The 21,213-nt window shown below is 40.0% G+C and overlaps 3 protein-coding genes across 4 annotated transcripts; 2 read left to right on the top strand and 1 right to left on the bottom strand.

Annotated features, from left to right (window-relative positions):
• Positions 1 to 11: 11 nt before the first annotated feature.
• On the bottom strand, positions 12 to 11,565 carry LOC117539058 (ubiquitin-conjugating enzyme E2 G1-like). The gene is made up of 6 exons (XM_034205072.1): positions 11,381 to 11,565; positions 6,728 to 6,830; positions 6,529 to 6,626; positions 4,078 to 4,256; positions 2,381 to 2,487; positions 12 to 1,928 (listed from the first exon to the last, which is right to left on the bottom strand). The coding sequence occupies exons 1-5, from the start codon at positions 11,421 to 11,423 to the stop codon at positions 2,401 to 2,403; spliced, it is 510 nt and encodes a 169-aa protein (XP_034060963.1). The 5' UTR covers positions 11,424 to 11,565; the 3' UTR covers positions 12 to 1,928; positions 2,381 to 2,400.
• LOC117539055 (rho guanine nucleotide exchange factor 19-like) lies at positions 11,562 to 14,602 on the top strand. Of its 2 annotated transcripts, none has more exons than XM_034205069.1 (10): positions 11,562 to 11,860; positions 12,102 to 12,166; positions 12,262 to 12,557; positions 12,849 to 13,009; positions 13,085 to 13,237; positions 13,316 to 13,445; positions 13,544 to 13,618; positions 13,715 to 13,807; positions 13,891 to 14,186; positions 14,268 to 14,602. In XM_034205069.1, exons 1-10 carry the CDS (start codon positions 11,778 to 11,780, stop codon positions 14,311 to 14,313), a joined length of 1,398 nt encoding a protein of 465 aa, XP_034060960.1. In that variant the 5' UTR covers positions 11,562 to 11,777; the 3' UTR covers positions 14,314 to 14,602. The 2 variants fall into 2 exon arrangements, with proteins under 2 accessions (XP_034060960.1, XP_034060961.1); XM_034205070.1 differs by having other exon boundaries at positions 11,563 to 11,860; positions 12,107 to 12,166.
• Positions 14,603 to 18,148: 3,546 nt separating this feature from the next.
• Positions 18,149 to 21,209, top strand: LOC117539051 (anaphase-promoting complex subunit 7-like; the record flags this gene model as incomplete). The annotated part of the gene is made up of 4 exons (XM_034205064.1): positions 18,149 to 18,363; positions 19,345 to 19,531; positions 19,740 to 19,859; positions 21,189 to 21,209. Coding segments are annotated over exons 1-4 (429 nt in total), but the record flags the coding sequence as incomplete, so codon positions are not given.
• Between the last annotated feature and the right edge of the window lie 4 nt (positions 21,210 to 21,213).

Genomic DNA, 21,213 nt, shown 5'->3' with positions numbered 1-21,213 from the left:
AACAGGCTCTCTCTCTGTTTACACACTTTATTGAGCATCAAGTCCAATATACATTGCATTGACACAAAATGGAAATCAAAATAATAACAATAATGGCGTTAGGGTGGATTTACCTGGACACGCCATTTTTTCTCAGAGCGTATTGCTTAATGACATTTCAAACGCACCGAATCTGTGCAAATACAGTGAACACCGGTCAGAGGAGGTCATGGTAGGTTAGAAAATCCAAAGAAAGGTGTAATGTGGACAGCAGTCGTGTGATCATGAAGTCTACAGAATATCTACTAACTAAACACGTCACATTCACTCCTTCAAACCTGATTGCATGCGCGAAAAACACGGTGAGATATTTGTTCTTTTTAATGTCAGTCAGTCATGTATCATGGTTTCCAGATACCCCCCAAACTGTGTATCCTTAAAAAAATAAAAGGTGTGTTCATTTCTCCTCAGAACACGTTTACGAAGTGCCGAGAAAACGTCAGGTCTCGTTCAAAAACCCCAATTCACTGATGGTGATAAATATTGTCCAAGATGTTGATTTAAAGAGGATTACCCAACGATAAACCCTCGAGTGAAAGTGACTAGTATCCTCCTTTACCCAGATGTTGATAAAAGCCTAACATGCCACACCAAAATAAGAAAAACTAGCATATTTCTACAACGGAGCCCCGAAAATTCCCTGTGCTAGATAAAAAAAAATTGAGTTAACGTGGATTTCTTTGCAGTTTTGGCTATTTCCCCATTGTATTTGGTTTTCCGCGATTCATTATAACGAGTGATAATGAATAGATTTCCTAATGGACCATGAGGGACAGGTGTAAAAGGAGTTCTTAACCCACAAAATAATAATTCCTTTAGCAAATATTCATCCTGTTTTAGTTTGAAGTTTGTCAGAAAATGGAGAAAAATTCTGAAGAGGTACTTTTAATTAAATATGGGAAGCAAAAATATATTAAATCATCCATTTACAAACTCACACAACATGTATCCAGTCGTATGAAGACTAATTCATTACTATTTACAAACAAATGCACCATTTACTACAATTTTCTTGCACAAAAGTGTTTTAAATAGAGCATTTTAAAGTAAAAGTCATGCGTTTGTGGAGTAGTGTGCATAAACGAGTTAATTAAACTTGGATTATACCGTATAAGTGTCCGTTTTTCATTTTTGTATTCACTTTGAAGGCATAAAAACACAATTTTCTTTTAGGGTGATTTGACTTAAATTGTGTGATATTTTGTGGGTGAAGTATTCCTTTAAGGATCAGGAGTATGAGAGGTTGAGAAGTTGCTTGTGTGCGAGGCTTTATATTATAAAACAATAACCCTCAAATCACTGAGTAAACCATTCATTTCACATCGAGCAGATTAAACACAACGGAGCTGTTTGAGGGGTCAATGTTTTATAAATAAAACGCTAACACACAGGAGGCTGTTTTTTAGGAAATTAAACTGTGAAACCCCTCTTAAACTGTCTCTCTTAAAGATAAGAAGACTGTGAGGAAGTGAAGCCCACAGAAGGCAACAGTGATTCAAAGACGGTGTGGAAAATAATCAGAAATATTGACAGGGATTCGTTGGGCGACGTTAATCTGGTGATGGGGTTTTATAGTTTTGACACAATCTTGACCACTGAATTGCATAAGAAACCTGGTACAAAGTAGAAACTGTTCAGCAGCAGATAAAAAAGCAAGTTAATTTACAGTAGTGACATATCTTACATCATTAATTTGTTCAAAATAAATAAAATTAAATATACAATTCCAAGTAGGAAATGGGTTAATTTCGCTGGTAGGGTTTCTCAAATTGGCTCGTCTGGCGGAAAATGAAACCGTTCACAGAAACGTGTTTGAAGCCAACCGGTTCCTTCCTCTGGCAAAACAAGGGGTGCAAAAGCCTGCTGAATCTTCCCTCTGAAGGCATTCCCTGGAAAACAGACAGAAAACATTGTTATTATTATATTGGGAATTAAGTTCATATCTAATGTTTGTCTCTGTGACTTTAGGCGTAAGATAAAGCAAGTTTTTTGTCTCGTTTTAATTATACTGAATGAGAAATATGAGTCGTTATATTTTTCCATTCAAACAGAGCATGAACAAATAAGTCTATAAATAATTAATCTGTATTTCACGACTAGTACATGACTGTAATAATAAAAAATGCCTTTCACGACACCCAAGTACAACGTACAATTGAGTAAATACTATAAGAGGTAAAAGCAACAGATAAAACCACAACAGGCGGTCATGGAGGAGACAATCACAAACGATAGGGTCAGGTGATTCAGGGCACACGGAGAGTAGGCTGATCTGAACAGGTTGTTTCTTAGTTGGGATTTGAATGTGGTGATTGTGTCAGACGTGTAACTCTTCACTTACCCTGGAATTTAAATGGATTCCTAATCAAAAGCCATCTCTTGACTTTTTCTTACGCAGCGAGCCACCTTCCTCTTGAATTCTCCGTTAGGGTCCTCCCTCCACTCTTTCTGCGGGAACAACAACACACTGTTCTTTCAGAGACACATCCTCAATTCACTTTAACCGCTATGATAACAGGAATAAACAGGATTTCTACCAGGGGTGGGATCGTATGTGTGAGTACATGAACACAATCTAAAGGCTTATTTGGTGGCCTTTTCAGATCTAAAAAATGTGCCAATAAAAACAACAAGGTAAACTGTTTTTTGGGGTGGGATTTTTCCCCCAAGAGAAGAACAATAATGCTCGACTCCAATCTGACTTGGTGTTAAAAAACAAGCTTATGTTATAGTAAAGAAAAACATATTTTTAGTAGACATTTTGAGTAGATTCAGAATTTGAGAAGATAAGAAAATATTGATTAAGATTAGATGTTCTTAAAGCCCGCGTCACACTGTCCCGACATTGACACCAGATGGACACACGAATATGGAATTGTGAATTTCGCACGAAGATGGCCCTGAAGTTGGTCAACAGCCAAGCAACAGCCGAAGCAAGTACGATGCCTACAGAAGGCCACACGATGGCACCCGAACCACACACTCCATCATGTTGTTTCCAGAGCAACAACAACTTCCTGTCAACAGCGTAAACTCACCTTCAAAATAAAAGCATCTAAATAAAACAGGAAGTTAACCTAAATTACATTTAAGACATACAACTGCAACGAAAGTAACAAAAACTATTAAATATCCTTTTCAGTTTCACAGAACACAAATTGGGTTATTTACATAATATGTTTACATGATTTAGTTGTGAAATAAATGCAATCTCGATGTCATCGTACTATAATACGATGGCTACACGACGGCATAGTGAGGGCTTCACGTAGTCGTGTTGCCTTCCTAAGACAATCGGGCAGCTTCTTGTTTCCTTCGTATTGTCTTCGTGAGGCGAAAAATGCCCGATGGCACCGATGATCACACGAAGATGACACGATGCCCTCACGATGGCCTTATAAAAGGGCAAAATGGACACACGAATTCAACATGAAAATGAACCTTCGCAAGGTCCTTTGGCATGCCAAAGATTTTGCCACCGCTCACGAAGTTGCTGCCGAAGCCTGAGAAACTCCACCGGCGGTCATACGATGGCTTAAGATGCCCTCACGAATGGCCCGATGTTGTAACGATCAGAGCCGAATTTGAACATTTCCTTTATCGTGTGTCCATCTGGTGTCAATTTCGGGACAGTGTGACGCAGGCTTTATTGATCTCAATTTGGATTTTCTTTTTAATCCATCATTACATTAATCAAATGTTTCCCACCCCTAATTTCTATCGTCATCAATAAATGCTTTTAGGAAAAAACGTTATTAAAAAAATAGATTTTTAGATTTAGATTTCTAGTGTCATGTGCAGGGTAATAATAATAATAATAAATGACACTTATATAGCGCTTTTCTAAAAACTGAAAGACGCTTTGACAGAGAATAAAACAAAAAACCAAGAAAAATACATAAAGAGATAAACAATAACAGAAAAGAGGGGGGGGGGGGTCAGGGATTGAATGCAGTGTTGAACAGGTGGGTTTTGAGTGATTGGGTTGGAGTAGTGAGTTCCATAGGGTGGGTATAGGGTATAAGAGGTGTAACTCACCGCTGCGTCCACGTTGGCCGGCGAGTCGCTGTTGGGGTCTGCCAGCATGGAGATCACACTGATCATGATTGTCTCGACGGTATGGATCGGTAACCAGCGCTCCTCCGGCTTCTCGTAACCAAACTTATCCTCGCCGGGCTCGTGAAGAATCGAGATGCAAACATCCCCGTTCTTTGCAACTGGGGAGGAAAAGGGAAGGAATGTTGTCTACAGTTTATAAAGGAAAATAATCATATAATAATATTTCTAGATAAGATGTTCATGGTCTGGGATGTTGATAATTAGACGTGCAACTCAACTGCAGATTACATTTGTTATATCATATATATCTGCTGGTTGTTTTCTAGATTCATCATGTATTGTTGTGTCAGTCCAAAGCCTAAAGATAATCACTTACAATTATTGAAAGAAACAGATCCAGAATTTTTGCTCCTATTACGTCATTGGCGACATCCGGCACACGTGACACGTCCCAACCCATCGCCTCCGGCACACGTGACACGTCCCAACCAATATTCTCCAGCACACGTGACACGTCCCAATCTATTGTCTCCGGCACACGTGACACGTCCCAACCAATATTCTCCAGCACACGTGACACGTCCCAACCTATCGTCTCCGGCACACGTGACACGTCCCAACCTATCGTCTCCGGCACACGTGACACGTCCCAACCTATCGTCTCCGGCACACGTGACACGTCCCAACCTATCGTCTCCGGCACACGTGACACGTCCCAACCTATCGTCTCCGGCACACGTGACACGTCCCAACCTATCGTCTCCGGCACACGTGACACGTCCCAACCTATCGTCTCCGGCACACGTGACACGTCCCAACCTATCGTCTCCGGCACACGTGACACGTCCCAACCTATCGTCTCCGGCACACGTGACACGTCCCAACCTATCGTCTCCGGCACACGTGACACGTCCCAACCTATATTATCCGGCACACGTGACACGTCCCAACCTATATTATCCGGCACACGTGACACGTCCCAACCTATCGTCTCCGGCACACGCGACACGAATTGTGTAGCAGAGTTTCCGTTAGCAGGTAATTACTGGACTCTGAGCAGATATGCTGATGTTTAAAACTCAGTTAATGGCTCATTTTTATATTGCTTCAGTTTATAATCGTCACAGATCGAAAAATTCAGATTCATTTTTCAATAAATGATTCCAAACAACAAACAACATAATTATTACATTCAAAGAAACTACTTGTAGTAGATGAAGTACATTATTAAAAAGTTTAAATTAACTTTAAATAATAACACGGGAGAAACGGATCCTCTCTTTTCCCCTCTCCCTCCCTCTCTCTCCTGACAGCCCGTCAGTTTCTCATGCAGCTCCTGCAGCTCGCTGAACAGTGGGCGGGGCTTCAGGTGATTATGCAGCAGAGTGTGTCTCAGCAGCAGCTGATCTGATCTCTCTCTCGTGTCCGGTTACACTTCACTCACGTTTATGTCCATATCGATCAGATCCAGTTCTCCTGATCGGCCTTTATAGAGAGCACCGATCAAACTATTAAGAGTGAATATCGGCCGATAATGATCGGCGGCCAATCGATCGAAGCATCGGACATTTTGACCAGAAGGTTTTGAATGTACCAGTTTTTATTACATTTGACCAGCTAAAAACCGGTAATTACCGGCTAACGGAAACCCTGGTCCCAACCTATATTCTCCGGCACACGTGACACGTCCCAACCTATATTCTCCGGCACACGTGACACGTCCCAACCTATATTCTCCGGCACACGTGACACGTCCCAACCTATCGTCTCCGGCACACGTCCCAACCTATCGTCTCCTGCACACGTGACACGTGGTTAGGAGCATAACATGGCATTTAATCACCGCACCGCAGCGTTTAGCTGAGCTTCACCCCGTAGAAATCTCTCTCGCAGGGGAAAGCTGCGTGACGCTACAAAGGGGCGTGGCTAGCAGCAGACGTTCAATTTAAAGCTACGGTCACAGAATCAGCCTGTTTGCAACAGGGCTGGAATAGAGGGGTATGAGCAGTATGAGGCATGGCTACAATGGGTGATCTATTTGGTATATTAAGCAAAAAGCTTCAGACATGTTTGGTATAGGTATGGGCCTACAATATATGTTTCCAATATAGCATGATAGGTCCACTTTAAGTAACATCTTGCTCTCAGGACTTTTACTTGTAGTATTTTAAGACCATAACAATTTGTATTTTACTTTAGTAAAGGATCTGAGTACTTATTCAACCGTTACTAATAACAGTGGTGTAAAGTAATTAAGTACATTTACTCAAGTACTGCACTTAAGTGAGGGAATTTACCCGCAGACAAAACAACGTGACGACAGACTTTATTTCACGAGCAAACTCAGAGCATGCTTTATCACAAAACCCTTTAAAATCATCAAATAAAGAAGCAGAAATTAACTTAATTCACAAGTGATGGCATCTTTACCGTTTGGGTGCCAGATCTCAGTGATGAACTTCATCTTTGGAGGCCGTAGAGGATAATCATAGGGAAAGGTGAGGTATGCTTTGAAAAACCCGCCTTCACTGCAATAAGAAAACAGAGAAAGGACAAATTATGACTTCAAATAGTCATTTATATATATTTCTGTTCATTGTATCTTGTTTGACAATATGTTCTCTCTTACAAAAGGGTATCTTGTGGACCGATGATCACGACTTCCCATTTATAAATGTCATCGTCGTCTATCAGACCAGCTGAAAAGCCCTCCACTGGGTTCTTGTTGAGCTCTGAAAAGAAAAGACACATCATTTAACAAAATAAACTGGAGATAAAAAGCAACTTTAACAAAAGGGACAGGTCTATAACATTCATGAGCGGGTTAATGGGTAAATATTAAAGGGTATATTTTGAAGAAGTTTGACAAATCCCTTGCACAAGACGATTGTTTTAATTTGACAAAGAAGCACACACTATATTCCATTAGGTTTAAATACGGTGTTAAAAACGATTTAAAAGTTATCCAGGATTTGGTGAATGTTATTAGACCAATGCTTTGAAACCAGACCTCGACAGAACACCTTCAAGCAATAAATAATATTTCTAACTGGGGGTAACTTCTGAAGCAATTGGAGTCAGGACTCAGAGAGACACGAGGAGAGCTGGAGCTTTGATGGCAAACACAGACGGTTTATTTGGAGCTTCGGCCGGAGAATTCACAAGACATGTCACGGGCCACGGTCTGACCACACGGTTGAGATGCCACCATCAATTCTGAAGACCCCTCCTGTCGCTCGAGGTTTTAACTCGTTCAGAGTGTAATAATTAACATTCTTCATTAGATAGACTAAACAGCTGAGGAAACTAAACTGAATCACATTTGTTGTCGCTTATGGCTCGGGGTCATCTACACCCCGAGAAGGATGTGTTCCAGGTGTCCCACAACAATGACTATCTCTGACCGAGAGCTGCCCGGTCACAAACTGGTAACAACAACAACTTGCCAGGGCAGCCCCTCTGAGATAACGGCTGCTCAAGGTTGGTCATCTGCGTCAGAGGGCGAAGGAGGACATGCAGGGCAAATTATTCCCCAACACTAACAAACAAAACAATGATTTTAAAAATGTGTAAAAAGCAACAACACAAGAGGTAAAAACCCAGCTGCTGCAAGACAAAAGTAAAAATGTTTAAATAATAAACGTTTAAACGATAAATCTGCGACAATAACACTGACATTGAAGGTGGGTCACATGTGTTTTCATACAAGTTCTACTGTGAAGCAGCTGCAGGACATGTTGAGTTTGAATTGACAAGTATTTTGAAAAAGCAAAGATCCAATGGAGTTGATTTTCCCTCCTGAGTCCTTGTTTCCATGATTTGTCCCAGACATAGGCTCCTGGTTAGAGCCTTACGTTTCTAACAAAGTAGAGCTGCATTGATTTAGCCCAGTACGCTAAAGGTTTTGGTGTCATTTTGTATTCAAAAAGGTTTTTTAAAAATGCCCGTTTCAGCCTCTCAAACATGTAGACTTTCTGCTTTGAATTTTGAATTGAGCCGTCCCTTATAGATACTATCTCTTTACGTCAGTGAGCCGGATCATTTGACTTGGCTCTCTTAAAGCGCCGGCTGTTTCGCCTCCCAAACGGCTCTTCATGTTGCCACAGTTTACCACGGAGCCTCACCCCTCGATTCCACCGGGTCTGTCTGCGTCGTGTTACGGCCACGCCGCGGCGTTTGCAAAGATCGCGGCCACTCTAGTCAATGGGTGCTATTCCACTAGATGCGCCGCGTTACGGCTCAGAAGCGTCCCAGAAGCGTCTCTGCGCTGGGCTCCGCTCAAAATAGGATTCAAGTCTATTTTTCAACGCGAGGCGTTGCAGAGGCGCCGGGCAGGAAGTGGACCGGTCAGAGCATTCGACCCATCCCCACAATAAACTAATTTTGCAGACCCTATCTCTCCGTAGTCTTTCAAGTAGGAGGAGAAATGCCAGCGTTCCCCTCCGGTTTACAGGCACTGTGTAAATTATATAGAATAATTATGATGATGAATGCATTTTTTTACCACTAAAATTAGGGATGCACGATATTGGTTTTTTGAAACCGATACCGATAACTTCCTGCTTCTCAAGACCGATACCGATAACCGATAATAATATAATATATATTAAATGTACCTGTAGTTTTTGCACACCTGGTGGTAAAACAAAGACTAGTAGTGAGCAAATGACATGAGCATTACTACTATGAACAAAACAAAGCCAAGAACAGTTTTGACTCTTCAAAGTGACCATATTTATTTTCCCAAATAAAGTTCTTGCCTTTTTCAAAAGCCTCGTCGATAGGTAAAAGCCCCGGTGCCTTTGCAGCTGGCTTTGGATTCGCCGCTAGTTTAGCAGCGCAGGCGTCTTCGTACGCTTTTAACACACCATCGTAGCGATGGCGATGTTTCAGGCGACTAATCAGGTTGGAAGTATTATAGCTCGTTGCCTTTCTCCCTCCTCGTGGAACTTCTGCATTTGTTAATACAAATAGCAAGCGAACTATCTAACTCTGAAACTTTGAAATAGTCCCATACCACCGACGACATGTTTGTTTACTGTCCTGGCTTCACGGCCGCACACCATTTACGCCACAGCCAGGCATGAGTTAGGGAGCGCTGGATTTGTGAAAAACTCCCCTCTTCCTAAACCACTAATACCACAGTACTGGCAAAACGGGAGGAGCCGAGTGAAAAACAAGCGGCCCTCATCCCAATCCACCCACACCGCAGTATTTCTTTCTTACCCAAAAAATATATTGTATATTATCGGGGCTATTAATACTTTTATCGGGTTTATCGGGATGACGTCATCATTCCTAATATCGGACCGATAATTATCGTGCACCACTAACTAAAATACAGCAACACATCTTTGATTCATGTCGTTTATAACTGGAATATTACAATTATTATTAACTTTGTTTGTACAAAGTAGCCTGTCCAGGAAATATGCTCAAATCAACTGAAACTGCGAGCCGGCAGGCAAGACGCTCCGCTTCTGAAATGCTCTTGAAACGCGCCCGGTAGGGTATGACGCCGGAGGAGGCCGGACCAACACCGCCGCGCAGCCGTAACACGACGCAGACGGTGGAATCCCCCACCCCCCCCCACCCGCTCCGCTCATCGCCTGTCCCTTTCGTAATTTCAAGCGATAAAAACTCAATCTTGTCTCGAATTATTAATTTTTTTGGACGCCCTCGGCTCGAGTCAAATGACGGCAAGACGCCCCCTGGCGGAAACGCTGTCTCACATTATTGAAAGTTCAATAAAGTTTGACTAAGGCTGACTGAATCAAATCGTGGTTTCCAATCATAATCAACAGCGAATCATCAACTTGAAAAACTGAATTGAGTCAAACACTGTAAAGCCAGTGATTCACAAACCCACACAGAAGAACCCAAAATAACTCAGTCAGAGAAAAGGAAGATGTTCTGTCGTCATTCAGAGTCACACCTTTAGACTGGACTCCTGTTGTCAGTGTAACTTAATCTGTAGGTCAATTTGACTTCAGTGTATAAAGGGAAATAATAAGTCTTGATACAACGTCTGGGATGTTGATAATTAGGAATGCAGCTCAACTACAGATTACACTTATTATACATTATAAATCTGTTGATTATGTTCTAGATTCATCATGTAGTCTTTTGTTATTAAAAGAAAGATAAAAGCATGAAATCTCTATATTTGAGATTCTAAAAACAGGATTTTGGGATGAAAATCAACTGGAATGAATAATACTTCTTCTGAACTTTATGTATTTCTGAAATGTGCTTTTGTGCAGAATAAGTACTTTTACTTTTTGTACTACAAGTATATTTTGATGCCAATACTTTTCTACTTTTACTCATGAAACATCTTGCTTTTTCAGGACGTTTACTTGTAGCAGAGTATTTTAAGAGCATAAACATGTGTATTTTACTTTAGTAAAGGATCTGAGTACTTCTTCAACCATTACTAATAACAGTGGTGTAAAGTACATTTACTTGAGATACTTGTACTTTACTTGAGTATTTCCATTGTATGCTACTTCGTACTTCTACTCAACTGCATGTATTTAATACCTTTAGTTACTTTACAGATGTGGATGAATGATGTGAAATCTAATCAAGTGTTGAATCAGACTTTAGTTCCACCTGGAGTAAATCCACCAGCTACCCTGCAGTATACAAAGTCATTCAAACTAGCTGCACCTTCACCAGCTTTGAGAACACTTTCATGATCAATCATTATAAAACATATCATATATATTATTCTGAAATGGACCAATCTGCACAACGACTACTTTTACTGTCGGTACTATATTTTGATGATAATAGTTGTGTACTTGATTGCAGGACTTGTACTTGTACACTCTGGTACTTCTACTCAAGTACCAGGTCTGAGTACTTCTCCACCTCTACTAATACAGTAGCTTATAGTTTTATGTAAATCTCAGAATATAAACATCCATCATTAGCAGTTCTGACGTCATCAGAGCAGATGAGTCTTCGGATTGATTATTCCTTTGTTCCGTCCGCTAACTAATGTCCAACTTGCTAACCAGCTAGCATGGCCGGCATATTTTCAGATATGTGTTTAATTAAGCCACATTAACTAGTGAATCCGTCTTATAATGTTAGCTAATAAAAGCAGCCTAGCCACGTATTGATCTGCGGTGATAAAGAGACCCGTTACATTAGCTTCCTGAGCCAACTCCTATGGCGTAAACACAGCTAAAAACAGAAGCTAACGTTAGCTACTAGATGGTTAGCCTTTATAACGGCTGTATTCCCTTACAATATTTAACTCATATTCACCTACCTGCCAGTTGTTTTCGGAGAAGTAATGCTGATTGTTCGGTCATGGTACGCTGACTTAGATGTAAATGACTTTGTGTTGACAAATACTTTCCAAATAATAGAGATAAAGCTGTGGATTTAGCGCTGCTGGTTTCTCTGTGTTTTGACACAAGCTGCTGGATGTAGCCCTGCGCATGCGCGGCGGCAGTTCACTGTTGATCACCAGAGGCTTGAAAAGAAACACACAGCTGGTTCCAGTTATTGTGATTGCTGCTCAGTTCAGACTGCATCAGCCTGCGCTCACTCAACCTGAGTGTCTCTGGGTCAAATAAAGGATCCCTCAGTAGACAAACACATCCACATTTGCACCGTTGTCAGAGTTTTAAAAATAAAGAGTCTGTGTGAGAGACTGAGGCGCTATGGATCCATGTGACAGCACAACTGAAGACATTGGAGGCCATGATGGGAGCAGTGACTCCCTGGAAGACCTTCAGGATTCAAGGTAAGGACCGCATGGTGCACTTCGAAAACTAAGTTAACTTTATTTGTAGGATTGTGACGATGAAATATCGTTGTCCTTTTAGATCCCTCCCATAGACGTGTCTTTAACTTGGGGTTTGAAACCTAGTAGCCCAACCTTTTATTCAGCAAACTAGCTAGAGGAGGACAATCCAGAATTGTCTGTATTAATAACATTTTAAACGTTTACTTTTAACTTACTGTGAACTGCTTATTAAACGCAGGGCAGTAGATACAGCTGAGGAGGAAGAGCTGTGCGTGTCCTTCCAGTCAAAGTACTTCAATTTATGTAAGTGTATCTTTCTCTGCGCTATTGAGTGGTTGAATAGTGTAACCTACAGCCATGTCATGTGACTTTCCTTCATCTCCTTGTTTGCTCTGAAGACCCTCTGTACCAGGACTACCAGGAATACTGTGTGCAGGCGGAGAGCGATGATTTGAACAAACGGAACACAGGTTTTTTGAGCGCACTGACAATCCCCCAGGAGCTAGAGACTCCTATTATTGCCTACTGCAGCAGCGTTAATTATACAAGCTTTCAACAACTATCCAATGCTGCGGATATATGCTTGGCTGAGGCTCCCCCAGTCAGGCTTTCGACCCTTTGGCGAGATCTAGAGGAGGTGAAGGCGTCTGGCCTGCTCACAAGGTTGTCAGAAGAAGAGCTCAAACTTCAGGAGGTGAGTGGAACCTTCTGCATCCAATCCTCCTCAGAAGCAGCTCACAGATTATTGTTAAAGGCTCAGTAACTTCATGAACAGCCGGACACTTACTTTATTGGAAATGTTCCCAAAACGGGATTAAATATACTATTTTCCAGGGAATTATTTTAGCTGTGAAACTATGCAAATGTATTAGTGCGGTTTATTAGTTTTGCTGACAATAAGAAACCAAAATATCCTCCTACTTTTGCAGAGAAATGAATTGTCACAAATGTATACATAATGAATTCTCTTTTTCTCCCTCTGAAGTTGATGTTTGAGTTGATCGGCTCTGAAGTGTCTTACCTAAACAGCCTTACTGTTGCTGTCAAACACTTCTATGCTTCGAAGGAACTGAAACAGTCCCTGACTCCAATGGAGCATCACCATTTGTTTTCCAACATTTGTCAAATAATGGCAGTCAGTAAAAAGTGAGAACTCCACATATCACTACATCTTATTTCTTAAGTGTTTACGTCTGCTAAATTAGAGTTTGTCCCTTATAGGTTCCTAATGGATCTGGAAGGCCAACTGGAGGAGAGTGTGTTGATTTCTCAGGTGGAAGACATTGTGCTGCAGCACTGCCCTGAGTTTCACAGGGTCTACGTGCCGTATGTGATCAACATGAGGTACCAGGAGACCATGGTCAACCAGCTGATGTAAGTCTCTGTACATGACATTACTGCTGGCGCTCCACAACACCAATAACTTTACATTCAATCTCTTCCATTTCCAAGGCAGCAGAACAGAGAAGTTCTGCATTTAATCGAGAACATTGAGAGTCACACAGACTGTCAAAGACAGAACCTGAGGTCATTCCTTGTACTTCCTTTCCAAAGAATTACACGTATTAAACTCCTCCTTCAGGTTAGTGTCTCATGATAGTTTGATTGCATATATATTTAACCAGTACAATGTGTTTCAGACCTCTTCTAAGGTTTGTGTTGGGTTGTCTTTCATTTCAGAGCATCCTGAAACAGACCAAACCAGACGCTGACTCTAAATCCAATCTGGAAAAAGCAATGGCAGCCGTCCACGAGGTAAGAGTTTGACAGGGTCTGTGAGCACCCGGAGGCATGTGATTAGCAAATGGACTCAAGGCATTTGAAATGTTATGCATCTTCTCTGACCCACAGATTGTAACAAAGTGTGATAAGGGGGTCCGAAAAATGGAACACATTGAGGAGCTGGTTTATCTGGACAGGCTGCTGGATTTTGGCAAAATGAAGGTGTCGAGTTTCTTAACACAGGTTACAAAAAACAGGTTCAAGTCTTTTATAAAATCTGACTGAATGTCTCTTCCTCGTTGCAGTCTGTCCCTCTGGTTGTAAGCGGGCGTGTGCTGCTGCACCAGGGTCCCATGAGACACAGTTGCTTCTCAAGTGTATACCTCCACCTCTTCAATGACCTTTTGGTCATCTCGTCAAAGAAGTATTGGTTCCAACCCGCGGGGTTCACAGTTGTGGATCATGCTGTATTCCCCAGCCATGTGAAAGTGAAGCATGTTCAGACTGAGCTCCTGGGTCCGCCCCCAGACTCCTTCCTGTTGCATCTCTATAAAAGTCACACCGGACGACCCACCACTATGAAACTTGCTGCAGAAACAAGGTACACGTGGACATTTTGTATAGGTCTTTTAATACTAATAAATATCCTTTAATTTATTGGCTTTTTATGATTTGATTGCAGGTCGGATACAGAGGTGTGGATGAAGTTGCTGCAGTGTAAACGGTAGAGGATTCATGACTCTGCAAACTCATTTTAAACTTCGATTTGTGGTTGTTTTTAAAATTGCACATTTCTAATATATAAACATTTGATAATAACAATTATTGTATGACTTTTTAGATGTATCTTCCACTTAACTGCACCTTTTTATGATCTTAATAAGGGCAGCATATGGCACAAGGATTTAAACGTGCACTTGTTTTTCACAATTTGACACGAGGCGAGTAAAGGGAAACTTTGTATTACTTCTTGAGAATGTATTTATTCACTTGTATTAAAATGCTGGAAACTTTTAATCAATTTGTCTTTCACTTCATTATAAACAAGTTTATCCCTATTCTGACAAACACTTCAAATGAATAAAGAAGGTAAGAATAGAGTCTGAGGAAAAAATGGCCACTGATCTTCTCACTGTGAAATATTGATAAAACATTTAACCCAATACCAAGCAGACATTATTTTGACTCAGTGTAGGTGTTTGAGTACATGTATAAAGGAAATCTGTAATATCATCGGTAACAAAGAAAAACGAGCTATAATACTTAATTGAGAACTGTATGTGCTCAAACAGGCATCCAGTGACACGAAGAACACAAAATAATAGACACGTCTGCAGGTTAATGTAACCATATCAGACAATCTATTCTCAGTTTAAACATTCTCCTTCTGTTCCTCCGACCTGAAACTTGAGTGATGGAGATGGAAGGTGCGAGGAGTAGAGGCAACAGGCATAAAACATGAGACGTGATTCACGTTGTCATATTAATAAAAAATTGAAAAGCTGTATCAGTACATTGGCATGCCTGTGCATCCTCGCTCATCATCCTTTAACATGGCGTGCAATGTTCACAGGCAGGAGAACAGACGAGACAACGAGGCACATAATAGAGAAATTAGATAAGCCTAATCTGGTCTCACGATATTGATACAACTTCCTGCTGACATAAGGGTGAGTACAAATAAAATGTATTGCAGTGATAATAGAATTTATATAAAATAATTAAATCACCCCCAAATAAGTCTCCTTCATCTCATCCCGGGGGATCTGAAGCTCTCCCAGATCAGCTGTCAATACACAGTGACCTCACCTCGAGTGCAGGTCACCTCAACTGCCTACTAAAACATCTAAAGTACAGTCCCTGTCTCCTGCTGTGAATGGCGTCTGGCTGATACAGTCCTGATGCCACAGGTGCTCCGCCAGGCAGTTGAGGAGAGAGGCCACATCCCCCAGTCCGTCACTGCCCCCCCCCCCCCCCCCCCCCCCCCCCACACGCAGCACTGGTACACTCCACGTCTCCTGGAAGTTCCTCACGTCTCTCTCTGCCACGTCACAGTGCATGAAAAGGTCAAATCTGAAGAAGACATTAAGCCCAAGCTCTGAATAGATAGCAGGGAGGGGGGTCGCAGACGGACGGGCCTCTGGCACCAACACCCCAGACTCTCTCGGCCTCCAGACTGAGCACACTTTCCTCAGCCCTCTGTCCATGGCAGTGGGCTCACCTGAGGAAGTCTCAAGCACCTCAACCCTCTCCTCCCCTCCTCTTGCCCCCCAGCTGACATCTCCGGCCCCTCCTGTCCCTTCTCCACATCCTTTTAAGAGAACAATTTCCATCTGAACACATCCAGAGGATCCAGGCAGCAGGGTTTTCTGCCCGGGCGGCCGCAGAGGCGCTGGAACAAGCCCAGTGGCTCGTGGAGCTCGCTCTGCTGGAGCTACTAGCCTGCAGCATCACTGTGCCCACCTAGACTCATACCCAGTCCTACGAGTCCCCCCTCCCCTCAGCGTCTCTCTGATGTATACCTTGATACTGACCCAGATGTCTCTTCTTATCAGGGAAATGCTGTCTCTCTCTGTGTGTCCTACAGAATATCCCAGACAAACAGGAAAACTGGTGAAACCTTTCCGGATACTGCTGATATGTGAGGTGTGTTTGCATGCAGGTGTTTTGGGTGGCCACCCATTTCATTGGTTTTTAGAGAGTTGGTAGATTGATTTTCTTCTTTTTCTGTTGTCCAATGCTGACACACATTATGAAATGCCCAATGTATGATTGATTCTTTAAACGTTATTATGATTTCCCCTTTGATACCTCATAAAACTTTTGTTTAAGTTGTGAAGCATCATTAAACTGAAATAAAATCTCAAAATAGATTAGCGTTCCTCCTCTGTCTGCTGAGCTTTAGAGCATTCAGCACAAACACGAATGTTGTGATGAATGTTGTGATTTTTATGTTGGTAGCTCTTTGGCTCACAAATTAGAACCTAAAGGTGGACAATGGTCATTGTGGGAACTGCTGCAGTTAAGGTTTGATCAGTGTTGATCAAGTTTACAATTCCTCTAAGTGAAAGTCCCCTTTTATCCACGGTTATTATCACGGAAATATCAATTGGGCTATAGTTTGTTGAGGTATCATAGATGGCCTTTTCCAAGTCAGTATGTGTATTTCAGAAGGTATCTTTTACGGTATTTGTTCTTTCTACAGTTAAAAAGCATTTCCATGTGTAGATTACAAACCTGTTCGTTGTAGCTCCTGTTTAGAAATTCCTTTTTATTTTGTGTCAAATCTTCACAGTTTGTGTTCATGCCCTTTTAAAAACACCTTTTTTCATTTTGTAATCTGTTAAGATATTGTCATGTCGGTGCATCATATATCAACGATGGATTTTAATGCCTTTATTTGGGTCATATACAAACAATGTTCAGGCAGATTGAATTATCTACTTTTATCTTGTATGACATTTTAAATTGCAAATAAAATGGAAATTGTATTTGTACACTGTGTGGATTTATGTTTTACTTCTGCATTTTTATAATCAAGTCATACAAAACTGCTAATCGAAAGAAAAAATAAGTGTTTTCCTAATTAGAAAAATGACCTACTTACGAAATATGATAGTTAATACTTTTTTCCTGAATTGATCAATGAAAAAAGTTAAGAATCTCAATTTCCCAGAGCGCTGATGTTGACAAATTGCTAGATTAGTTCAGAAAACTGTCTGAAACTGGAAAAAAGGACCAGCATTCAACCACTTATTCAGATTTGAACTAGTTTGTATTGAACTGGGACACAGCTAGAGATCAGTGATTATGTGTTTTAAACAGAGATAGAAGCAGAATCACAATTCCTTTATTAATCCCAAAGAGGAAATGTGCAGCTTTTCTTATACAAACAACAAGACCCCTACTGACATTAACATAACCACACACATTATACATTGCATGCAGAATAAAAGTATTACTAAAAAATAATTAAAATAGTATAATAAAAAAATAAAATTATATTTAAATACTAAAATAACATAAGTCAAAATATTACAATTAAATACAAAAATTATTAAAATTATAAAATACAATTATAATCAAGAAAAGCATTTTTACATTATGAATTGGCCAAAGGATATTTATTTCATTTCCTATGGAGAGTTTTGCTAGGAGGGAATTTCTATATTCATAAATAATATTCATAAACTCATGAAGGGTAAACAACAACTAATTATACAGTCATTAACTAAATCATTACATTTAGCTGACGCTTTTATAAATACAAAACAAGTTAAAAAGACGTTTTGATTGCTGCTGAGTATTCACAAGAGGCGTTCATAACTATCGGATACATGATGGCATATACAAACACAAGCGTCCCAACTTTATAGATTTAGGAGGCGAATAAAAAAGTGGCATACATTTGTCGCTTTTTCTTTCTAAATTTAAAACAAGGTCATTTAAAACGTAATGTGTTTACCAAAGACGCATATATCATGAGGTTAATCATATTTAATACTATAGTGGTTGAAATCACAAGCTTGCAAAGAGCACTTAAAGGCAGCATTATGCGGAAGGAACGTTGTCACGGCGCCATATTTGATACACCAGACGCTAGCTGTTAGCATTAGCTGTTTACAAACTTTCACCTGAGAGACGGAAACACAAAGCAAGCCTTAAACTACATTAAAGATGAATGTTATAGATAATATCCGGGAAATGGCCGCAGCTGGCCTTCACTCTAACGTCCGGATATTGAGCAGTTTGCTGTTGACGATGAGTAATAACAACCCGTAAGTAAAAGCCAACGTGAGGATCCGTCTATTTCCTGGAGACAGTGATAGCGAAAAGCTAACTGATCAACTATTGATATCATTTATTTCTTTAGTAGTTGATCAGATCAGCGTTTTGAATAATGCACTCTGACCCCTGCTAGAAATGCTTCTCAAGTAACTACATCTTTAACAGTGAAATGTGTATTATTGGGTGTAATATAGTGTACGTTTGTTTATCCAGGAAGTAGTCATATGAAGGTACGTGCTATTAACAGTTAGCTGGAAGGAGTTGACAGTCAGCTGTTTAACGAGTATTGTATGACTTTTCACATATATATTGTTGTTAAATAGCCTTTCACAATGTTAACAATGCAGTGGGGTTGATTTAAAATCAGGGGCTATCAAAGTCACAGAGCCATGTTTTTGTTGTGATGAAGCCCAACAGCTGATGAAGGATGCTTCTATAAAAACACAAACTAATGCCATTGTTTGTTTACTTTCTACACTCTTGTGCTTTAGACTAATGTATCATCTCACTGTCCACTTTTTGTTACGGTCTCTTCTATATTTATGTCACTCAATGACAGTCTGTTTCTCTAAGCATTTCTACTAACACATTGAGACATGTTTTAATGTTAATTCTCTTGCATTCCAACTCTATATTGTTTTAGCTTTTTAAGAAATATTGTGATACTTTTCCTGCATTTTAAACGTACATACATTTATATTATTTACACTATTGTTATATGTTAGTATACACAGTATCAAACATTCATTGTTTCCATATGTATTGTTGTGATTGATTGCTGCTTCATTGTAGTAAATGCACCCATTTATTTGTTGCTTTTAATCGATGACTTTATTTAAATCGTCTTATAACTTCTCTGTTTTCTGTATATTTGACTCTAAGATGGAGCAGCTAACATAACCCACTTCACCCATGCAATCAAAAGTGTTTCTGATTCTAATGAATTTACCATTTGTGTCTTTTTATCAAAGAGAGCTGCTCTCACCGGCCCAGAAGTACCAGTTGTTGGTTTACCACGCTGACAGCATCTTCCATGATAAGGAGTATCGTAATGCTGCCTGCAAATACAGTATGGCTCTACAGCAGAAGAAGGTGATCAGCAAAACGTCTAAAGTTCGTACTTCTACTGGTGGAGCTGCGTCTAATTTACAGGCACAGGTATGTCGGATAGCACTGTTCATTGTTCAATGTTTTGAATGAAGCCATAACATCATTCAATGTGGTTTTAACCAGATTTCCTACACATCAATTGCATGTATATTCCTATCACTCAATGTTTTGTACCTTGAAAGACAAACACCCATACCATCGACTAGTTCAGTTTGCATGAATGATTATTAAAATGACTCATAATGTTGTCTTTCAGAGTTTGCCCTCAGAGATTGAAGTAAAGTATAAGATCGCCGAGTGCTACACCATATTGAAACTGGATAAAGATGCTATTGCAGTTCTCGATGGGATCGCATCCAGACAGAGGACCCCAAAGGCAGGTTACCCTCCCGTAGCTATTGTGATAAACCGATATTTTTCATGCTTTCTTTTTTTTGTTGAGATTAATACACAACATGTACAACCAAAAGCACAACATGTACAACCAAAAGCACAACATGTACAACCAAAAGCACAACATGTACAACCAAAAGCACAACATGTACAACCAAAAGCACAACATGTTTCTAAAAATACATAAGAAAAAGAAAAATGAGACGACAGCAATTACTTACAAAATATACAAAATGCAGAAAGCAAAAATGTTTTCATGCTTTCTGTGCATTTTTTTATAATAAACATGTTCTTACTCTATTTTAAATCTTATAATGTCGGACTTTTTTTGCCGTCCGCGAGGAAAAGAAATGGCTCAGAGCCTCAGGATACTGAAATCTGTATTTTTTAAAATCTCTTTTTCCTTCAAATTTGTTATTCTTTATATTGCTTTTAAAATCGTTCTGTGTGACACAAAGAAAATGGGGGAAATGGTGTTGGTGAAATTAATCAATAGATTAATGTCGTGACTATAACACGAAATGCCGTGAGACTGGGTTGGAATACAGAACACATATAAGCTAAACATATTGTTCATGCTTTATGTTATAATACAGCCATCTGGTCACAGACTCATTCCTCCTCCCTGCATAGAAGATACAAAACTCTTAATAATATCAGAGTTTAAGATTGATCTAACTCATAGCAATATTTATTTTAGAATTGAACTGTTATTATTATTGAGATAGTATCGTTATCAGGATCTGATAATCTGATATTGTGACGGACCTATTGGAATGTCCAATTCACACTGTATATTTATATTCATTTTAATATTCCATTCCTCGCACACTTAATGTAAATAATATCCGGCTTTATATTGTGTTACTGTTATGGAAAATTGGCGCTTAAATAGTGTTTAACACATTTTTTACATTTCATATTTCCTACTCTATAATGCCGGTATATTTCTATTTTGAGATGCTTCTATTTTAGAATTGTTTATTTCTACTCTTTTAATTTCTAGTTATGTGCAATGCCTTGTTTTTTAATGCTGCTGCAACGGAAACAAAATCCCCTTTTTAGGATCAATAAAGTACATCTTAAATACACAGCTGGGGTTTAACTGTAAAAGTAAAAAGACTGCAGATGGTTTTACTTCAGAAATACTGTTTTTAGGGGCAAAACTCTCCATGTTTCATTTTCTGAACTGATCTGCAATACTGTCACGATCACAAGGGGAAACGTCTACTACTTATCATTTTGCATTAGAGACGTTTATCTTATCTATAGACTTGTGTTTAATGGATGTTATTGTTCGTTCTTCCCTCAGATCAACATGATGCTAGCTAACCTGT

The sequence above is a fragment of the Gymnodraco acuticeps genome, unplaced genomic scaffold (assembly GCF_902827175.1).
Source record: "Gymnodraco acuticeps unplaced genomic scaffold, fGymAcu1.1, whole genome shotgun sequence".
Classification (NCBI taxonomy): Eukaryota; Metazoa; Chordata; class Actinopteri; order Perciformes; family Bathydraconidae; genus Gymnodraco; species Gymnodraco acuticeps.
This window is presented reverse-complemented; position numbering and strand designations above follow the sequence as displayed.

Bases quoted from the DNA above. Each gene is read 5' to 3' on its own strand.
- LOC117539058 (XM_034205072.1), bottom strand. From the start codon at position 11,423: ATGACCGAACAATCAGCATTACTTCTCCGAAAACAACTGGCAG. The intron at 4,257-6,528 runs GTAAAGATGCCA...TTTCCTCCCCAG, and splicing joins TGAGATCTGGCACCCAAACG to TTGCAAAGAACGGGGATGTT. The intron at 2,488-4,077 runs GTGAGTTACACC...TTGTTCCCGCAG, and splicing joins CGGCCAACGTGGACGCAGCG to AAAGAGTGGAGGGAGGACCC.
- LOC117539055 (XM_034205069.1), top strand. From the start codon at position 11,778: ATGGATCCATGTGACAGCACAACTGAAGACATTGGAGGCCATGATGGG. The intron at 13,010-13,084 runs GTGAGAACTCCA...TGTCCCTTATAG, and splicing joins ATAATGGCAGTCAGTAAAAA to GTTCCTAATGGATCTGGAAG. The intron at 13,808-13,890 runs GTGTCGAGTTTC...TCCTCGTTGCAG, and splicing joins TGGATTTTGGCAAAATGAAG to TCTGTCCCTCTGGTTGTAAG.